This window comes from Rhyacophila brunnea, unplaced genomic scaffold, assembly GCF_057557595.1.
Source record: "Rhyacophila brunnea isolate RB1 unplaced genomic scaffold, BYU_Rbru_1.0 scaffold_7, whole genome shotgun sequence".
Taxonomy (NCBI): Eukaryota; Metazoa; Arthropoda; class Insecta; order Trichoptera; family Rhyacophilidae; genus Rhyacophila; species Rhyacophila brunnea.
In genome coordinates, this window is record NW_028233339.1 from 46,862,750 (window position 1) to 46,870,545 (window position 7,796).

General features: G+C 32.0%; 1 protein-coding gene across 1 annotated transcript in view; it reads left to right on the forward strand.

The window, feature by feature from the left end:
• The window catches only part of Hml (hemolectin), a 93,953-nt gene extending 88,765 nt beyond the window's left edge, over positions 1-5,188 (forward strand). The window contains exons 78-79 of the mRNA XM_085958363.1: positions 4,390-4,542; positions 4,696-5,188. Coding sequence (XP_085814489.1) covers positions 4,390-4,542; positions 4,696-4,982 — 440 coding nt within the window. The 3' untranslated portion in view covers positions 4,983-5,188. The remainder of the gene's footprint in view (positions 1-4,389; positions 4,543-4,695) is intronic.
• The last annotated feature ends 2,608 nt before the right edge of the window (positions 5,189-7,796 follow it).

Consider the following 7,796-nt stretch of genomic DNA (forward strand, 5'->3'; position numbering starts at 1 on the left):
TCACAAATTTATTTTCATGGTTAAATTTGTTCCCTGTTAAGATGGTTATCAACATTTTTACGTAAGATGAATATTTAGAAAGTTAGGTTGACATACGACTATTTGCTCATCAATGTTGGCCACTTTTGTTGACATAAGTCCAATTTTTATGTATACATACCTATATTTAATTCACTAAAATTTGGTATTTATAATGAAACGAATATAATATTATACAGATTATATTATATTAATATACATATTGTTATACACTTGTACATAAACGCTTAAAAAGTAAGCTTAGACTAATGAAAAAGTAGATTTATTATAAATTGGAGATCTGTTTAATTAGGTACTTTTAAAAACAATTACAATTTTTAAAAGAAAAGATTAAAGTTAAAATACAATACATAAAATATTTTTTAAAAAAGCATTAAAACAGAGCAGGTAAATACCTACTTAAAAGTAAAAATAGCAGTTTTAAAAGAATACTTAATTTTTTTTATAAAAAAGTATTTTTTTTATTTAAACGGTAGTCTGGTGTAAAAATCTCTGTAGTCCTCTGGAATTAATAGTTTTAGTACCTGCAAGTGTTGGTATTTACTCTCCTCAATAGGGCAAGGCCCATTGTATAATTTTAATCGTTCACTGCTTGCGATTGAAACTCGCGCTCGTGTTGGAAGTGGTTTCCATGTATGGCCGAAGTCCAATTTAAAGTTTATTAAACCTTCTGGAGTATACTGGTATGCAACGACATCGTTTACACATGGGTCGCCAGTTTTCTTTCCAGGCCGAATACTGCTGTAGTAGTCTGTGCTGAATTGTTGAAAATCGTCATGGCTGAGATAAAGTGTTTTGTATGGTTTCTTTACTCTTGCACTTTCAATGATAGCCATGTAGTCGGCAGGGACGAAAATTTGTTTTCGATTTCTCAGCTTCGTTTCGATTGTTGAATGGACGCTGTCAACCTCCATGTGTGTATGCCCTACTTCCAGATATTTGTGTTCTATGATAAGATTATTCTTCATACTGATGTCGAGTAGTGCGTTTGATAATTTTACATTCCTATTTTGATACGCACAACCATCGCTCCATATTATAACTTTTTGCGGTACCAGATGGCCGATTTCCTTCAAGATAAATTTAGTAGCTATAGTGCAAAAGACGTCACTTTCAAGCCCCCCAGCTCCCTCATGCCATACATAACACGAGACGTCCTTCGTGGCTTGGTTATAATAGACTTGGTTGTGTACTTTTAATTTTGTTTTATAATAATTTGCTGAAGCATTTAAACGAGGCGAAAGAAGAACAGCTTGCAAATCGACTGTGTAACATCTGATGTTTTCATTTTTCAGAGCTAAGGATTTATCAGACTCTTTTTCCGCATTAGCATCGTTCTTTTTTTTAATGTGTTTCTGAAAACTTTCTTCGTCGAGTGTCCCGTTTTTGTGCAAAGTGCACTCATTGCACTGATCTTTTTTTGGCGTGTAAATGTCTAGATTCAATTTTTTATAAGTATTTTGAAATGTACCCCATGATACTTTTCTTTTATTTTCAGAAGCACATTTTTCTAGATATAAACGATGCATGTCTCGAAAACTGTAAAAAATTGGCTCCAGGTATAACTTACTTGAAGAGGATCGACAATAGTGCGATTCAACTTTTGGCAGAGAGTTAAACCAGGTCTCTAACTCTTCTGAAATAGTTAGTGTTGCATCTTTCTGTTTATTTAAATTCGTTTCAGATGACTGCGGCTCTTCAACCTTCGAGGTCCATAATTTTAAGCATTTTTCCCCTATACTTAAAGTGTTTAAAAAAAATTTTTTGCAAACTTGTTTTTTAATTATATTTTCAGTTATTTCTTCAGTTTCTTCATTTTTTGCTGTAAAATAAAAGCGAAAGCTTTGTTTTCTTCTTGAGTTTTCACTGGCGATTCTTCTGTATTTTGGGGTGGTTTGCAAAACGTTTTCGGTGACAAATGTTTTTTTGGAATCCCAACTTGTTTTTTTCCAAAAATTTGTGAATATCACGGTGCGTTGTTTATCACTAATTGTATCGCACTTAAAGGCTGTTTTTGGCCCACCCTTTTGAGGACGCACATTATGCCCACCACAACGTGGACCTATGGTCTTAGATTTTTTTTTAGACGTTTGTCTATACTTGCCGGACTCTTCACTCTTCTCAAAACCCACATAAGACTTGCCTAGCAATCGCAGTTGAGAGTTTTTTTGCCTCTTCCACAGTTTACAATTAATGCTTTGCCCTTTTCGTTTTCTTTGATTGACTTGCTCATTAGGTTCATCACCATGGGTGTCAGACTGCATAGCAAACTCCTCTAAATCTTCTGATGAGCTTGATTGATTAGCTTCAGGTTGATACAGATCTTCAGAGTCACTACTGCTGTCAGATAGTGAATGTTCAGGGCCACTTAGATGTTCAGCCATCGTCATATCATAATTTATATTTTGTCTCAGGGCTGATTGTGTTGATACAGTGTTCTCTGCTATCTCTATGTCCGAAGGTTGCTTCAACAATGATTCTGCTTGTTCTAAAATTGGAGTTTCAACAGTCAAAGTATTATTAACTTCAGCAAAATCGAGTTCTATTTCTGAGCCAATATTTTGAAAAATTTCTTCTAATGGATGCTTTAAGAGTTCAATTTCCGCCGCATTCCCAGGTTCAACTTGTAACGCCACATCGTCAGTGGTTCCTACGACTCCACAGGTTACTTGAGGTCCTGAAGAAAATAATGATTTTTAAATTTGATAATCGTTCATGCTCCTCAGCAAAATGTCATCTCCACTCCACACCGTATTGTTTTATGACGAGATAAACTTATTTATTCTTACCGTTATTCTTAGATGAAGTAATTTTGCTGACTGCTAAAGATACCAAGTACCGCCCACGACTTCCATTAATCATTTTGATAGCTTTTTGGTAATCTGGAACAGATGCAATTGATCGTATGTCAAAACCGATGCTCGGAATTCCCTGATGCAAAAGGTTCTATGTCAAAGATTCGTGTACCAAATTTCTATTTAATTAATAATAATTGCATTATTATATAACTAATTTTTACTCTAAATAAACAGTGTCTTATTAAAACTGTCGATCTTGAACAAATAATTACTTTGGCAATAATAAATAAATGAGACAAAAAGTAAGGTTAGTATCTCTAGAAAGAATCTTGAAAAATTTACTAAAATTAACAACAGTAATGTAATTATAAAGTAGATTTAAATAAAACAGTGGTTAGAAAATTACTTACATCAAATTATTTGATGAATTCTTGAATATAACGTCAAGAACGAGGAATAGAAACAAACAAAAACATTACTGTCATGCTGAGGTTTGACATACAACTGTTTGGCTTGACCAATATCAATGACGTGTCGATTCGTCTTTTTGCAAGTGTTGAAATAGTCGACTTCTTATTGGTTCAACGACATAAGAGCTATTCGAGGTCGTGTAGATGACTGAGCTGATCACTATGGCGCAATAAAACAGTTTTGAGATTTTTTTGACATACGACCTATTGCATTTACCACGACGATATGCATAGTGCTAATGCCCAGCAAAAACATTCTAAAAAATAACAATTAATTGTTCATTTTGTGATATGACTGACATCTTGAAATATGGTGATTTATTTTTAGTTTTTCAACCATACATCATTAATAGCTGAAAATATTGAAAAATTACATAAAAGTTGAAGAACATTAAATACATAAGAATATTTTATTATCATATTTGGAATAAGTGCCAAACTTTTGAAATTTTTTTATAAGATTTCAAAATTTAAGTGAATGTGAAGTGATCTAAAATAATTACAAGATAAAAAGAACTTTTTATATACAACGTTTTTAAATTTTCTGTTGAATCACATAAACTTGACTTGACTAGCTTAAATGATCAAAAAAATTGTACTTGATAGAAATACTGAATAATGAAATGTCATTCCATATTGATTTCCATAGTAACGCATGTATATATTAATAATTTAGTTGCTAGGACCCCTAGCAAACAATAATGGTATCGAAATAACTTTTCATACAAAACAGAATTAACTAAAAATGAATTCAATTCTACTTAAAGATTGCTAAAAGTATTAAAAAAATGCATTGGCATCGTATTCTGATATATTCTAAAAGTTTCAAATGTCTAGCTAGTCGGGAAATTAGTTAAAAATCGATTGCAAGATTTGTACTGGACAAATAACCGCCGGACAAATAAGAATACGACCTAAGAAAAACGTTGTAATAAGTTTTTAATTCACTGTTCTATTAAATTTGGTCTCTATTTTTTTCAATAATATTTGATAAACTACATCTCGATTAGAACTCCACTCTAATGATTAGCTTCACTTTATATGACAACTTTTTATGTATGAATGACTTTGATCAATTCCAGAAACATGTGTGTCTGAAAGTCTACCGCCGACGACCACTATCGGAATGGTGACACAGATGAGTCCAATCCATGGCGAATGCGTCAATAAACACCCGATTAACAACTTCAAGGAATGCAAAGGCTCCTGCGAATCGGGAACCAACTACAATACAGGTAATAAAAACCATGCAATCGTAGCTAAACTTCATCTTCTTTATCCACTTTCAGTCCATCCGGTGAAGCCAAAGACATTGAATAAAACATATAAATATTCTCTGTAATAGTATCTACAAATTGAATATTAATTCTGCTCGTTCTAACTTACAGAGAGCTCTACGCACGACACTGACTGCCAGTGTTGCCAGGCATCTAAATACGACGCGATAATCGTGAGCCTCACGTGTCATGACGGTTACTTAGTGAAGAAACAGGTGGCGGTACCGACGGTTTGCGAATGCAAGGCTTGCATCGCCGACATCAGAGGCACTAAATCCGGACGAAAGACAACGCCCACCAAGACAGGATATCACAGGTCCGCATACTCCTCGGAAGGAGATCTCGACCTGGACGACGTTGAAATGATTGATCCTAGACTCATGGAAACTCCATTGTAAATAAATGCAATTTTATGAAATTGTTATGAATAATATTAAATCATAACATATTAAATCAGCTAGTCTTATAGGAAATTGCGATGAATCTTAGTTATATTTTTTGTACCATAATGCTTCTGTATATTAATTATTTGTTGCTAGTAAACTGTTTTTTTTTGTATTGTCATTATTTGATTATGACTATGAAATAAATATTTTTATATTGATTGATTTTTCATTAAATTTTCACCATACCTTCTGCGTCGCAGCATGAAGGTGTTGATAGACTGATTTATGATTGGTCCTTTATCCATTCGCTCAATCTTTATTCTAGGATCGGTGGAATATCAGAAATATTTATAATTTATACCCACCTCAAATTCTTGAAAAAAAATACACGTTGTTTTTCAATGTGTGTTGATCCCAATGAGATGAACGAAATGCTGACAACTATTCCTGTCACTCGGTTACTACAGTTAAGTGTATATTCTTCAACGTGATAAATAAAACAATTCAACATTACAAAAACTTTCCAATTTATTCCAAAAAACATTGAGGGTCGTAAGCAAAAATAACAACCATGGAAATTGAAACAAAGGACATTAATTATTCTAACACCTACAAAAATCACAGCCAGATAGAAAAAAGCATTTTTCCACATCTAAAATCAACATAACATATTTTATTACTGAAAAAAAAACTATTAGGAATGCTTTGTTGACATGAAAATTTAAGTAATTTTCTATTTTATTAATCTGAGATAAAATGTGAGGCTGTTTTAACATTCTATAAATGAGGGTGTGCTTTCAAATGATTCAAAGGAATACTGGAAAAGTTACATTCAAAATATTATATAGGGTTGCCATGAAAATAAAAATGATGAAAATTCTAGATTGATTTTTTGATTTCTCGAGAAATCATCATTATTACGAAACTACCTCTTGCTGATTTTTTTTCATTTTTTAAATCCAGCCAAAACTAGAAATAGAAAAACAGAATGAAAATGTAGACATATTTTTTTAGCTCTTCCAGTCCACAAAATATTCCATCGAGTTTGAAACTCTGGACCTTTTTTTTAAAGTCTTCCAGCCAAAACTATTCAAGAAATTCTGTTCAGATTGAAAGTCAAAGCCTCTTTTACTGAGAAATCAAATTTTCACCGCTTAGCCTAGTGACTATTTGTCGATTTCTCATTGATGATTTCTTGAGTAATGAGAATTCTCTAAATTTGGGAAAATTAATTTCTCGAGATTCGAGATTAGCCTTCCAGATTATTTTTCAAGAAAAACCTCCAATTACACTCCAAGAACACACATGTATAAACTTTGTGTCTTACTTGTTCCCCTTCAAACACTAAAAATAATAATAAATATGCCTTAAGAAATATCAATATTTTTTCATGAAAACGTAACAATCATTTGAGAACATACCCCATTAATAGAATGTTGAAAACTGTAATGTAGAATTGACAATTACTTACATATTTAACTTTGAAATCGATTTACTCGACTTAGAATAACAAATTGATAGAAAGGAATTATTGGTGTAGTTACAAAGCTTTTCTACAATACCCACAGTAGTCACTATTTATCCTTATTATACATATTGCCATCAAACATTTATTGGAAAAACAACTGTGGATAGGTATACAATGCAAAAAGTATTAAGTATTGACTCATTACAATAAGAATGGATTTATAAAATCACCCCTGTAATGTCTCAACACATTAATAAGTCTCATAAAAAATACACATTGAGTGTGTTAGGCCAAAAGGTATTTATGGTGTTAGAAGGCATTTCATCGTCAACGTGTCCCACCAAGAGTTATTCTATGTTCAAGTTACACATATTTTTTGGTAGAGTAGTTAGTGAAAAATATACGATAAAACTAATACAATTAATTATAAATTCATTCTGTTGTCAAAGTTGCAAATTGTTCTTAACACAAACGTTTAACAAACTCGTTATGCAGCAATTCTCTACTTTTGTTATTTTATGGTAATTTATACATGAATGTGTTGATTCATAATTATTTTATTAAAGTTACATTCACATTAAAACACAATAATAAAAATACCATGACATTTAATTTCACAATGAATAGTGCGAGTACAATGTATACCGAATAATGGAAGATTAATGATATCCAAAATCGCTGGGTTATTAACACAACCGTAACTGTAAACATACAAATGACATAGTGTGACAGCAAAAAAATTCAGTCGTTTATTATATTATGAAATTTAGCATAGGCAAAGAATTTTACTACAACATGAGGTAACCTAATGAAATTTTAATATTAAATTACTCGATGGCAACATTTTTAGGTGGTAGATTTTGTAGTCAAAACAAAATTAATATTTTGCAAATTAGCAGATTGAAATTTAAACAGAGCGTAACAAAAAAGGCATCCCACGTAATAGTTCAAACAAAATGTATATTGTATATTAATCTCCAACTGATTCGTTAAGCTTGAAAGTTGAAAAAAATGGAGGATAGGAATTTAGCACAGAATCCTACTATAATTTGCTTTATTACCACAGTAATAATATTGTGAAGAAATTTTGTCTATGCCAAAAAACTTTGCTGTCGTGGATGCCTCAATATGTTATTTCATTTATGATGGCCAGTGGGTCTATTCTATGCTTATCGAACGCTAAAGTGATAAATAGTATCGAACTTAGGGTAGGTTTGTATCAAAATATTAGCACTTATTGTAACAATTACACGAAGTTGGTTTTTATTGTTGCAATAAGTGCTTTATTTTAACAGCAGTAAGATAGGTGCTGTTAAAATATAGCACTTATTGCAACAATAAAAACCAACTTCGTGTAA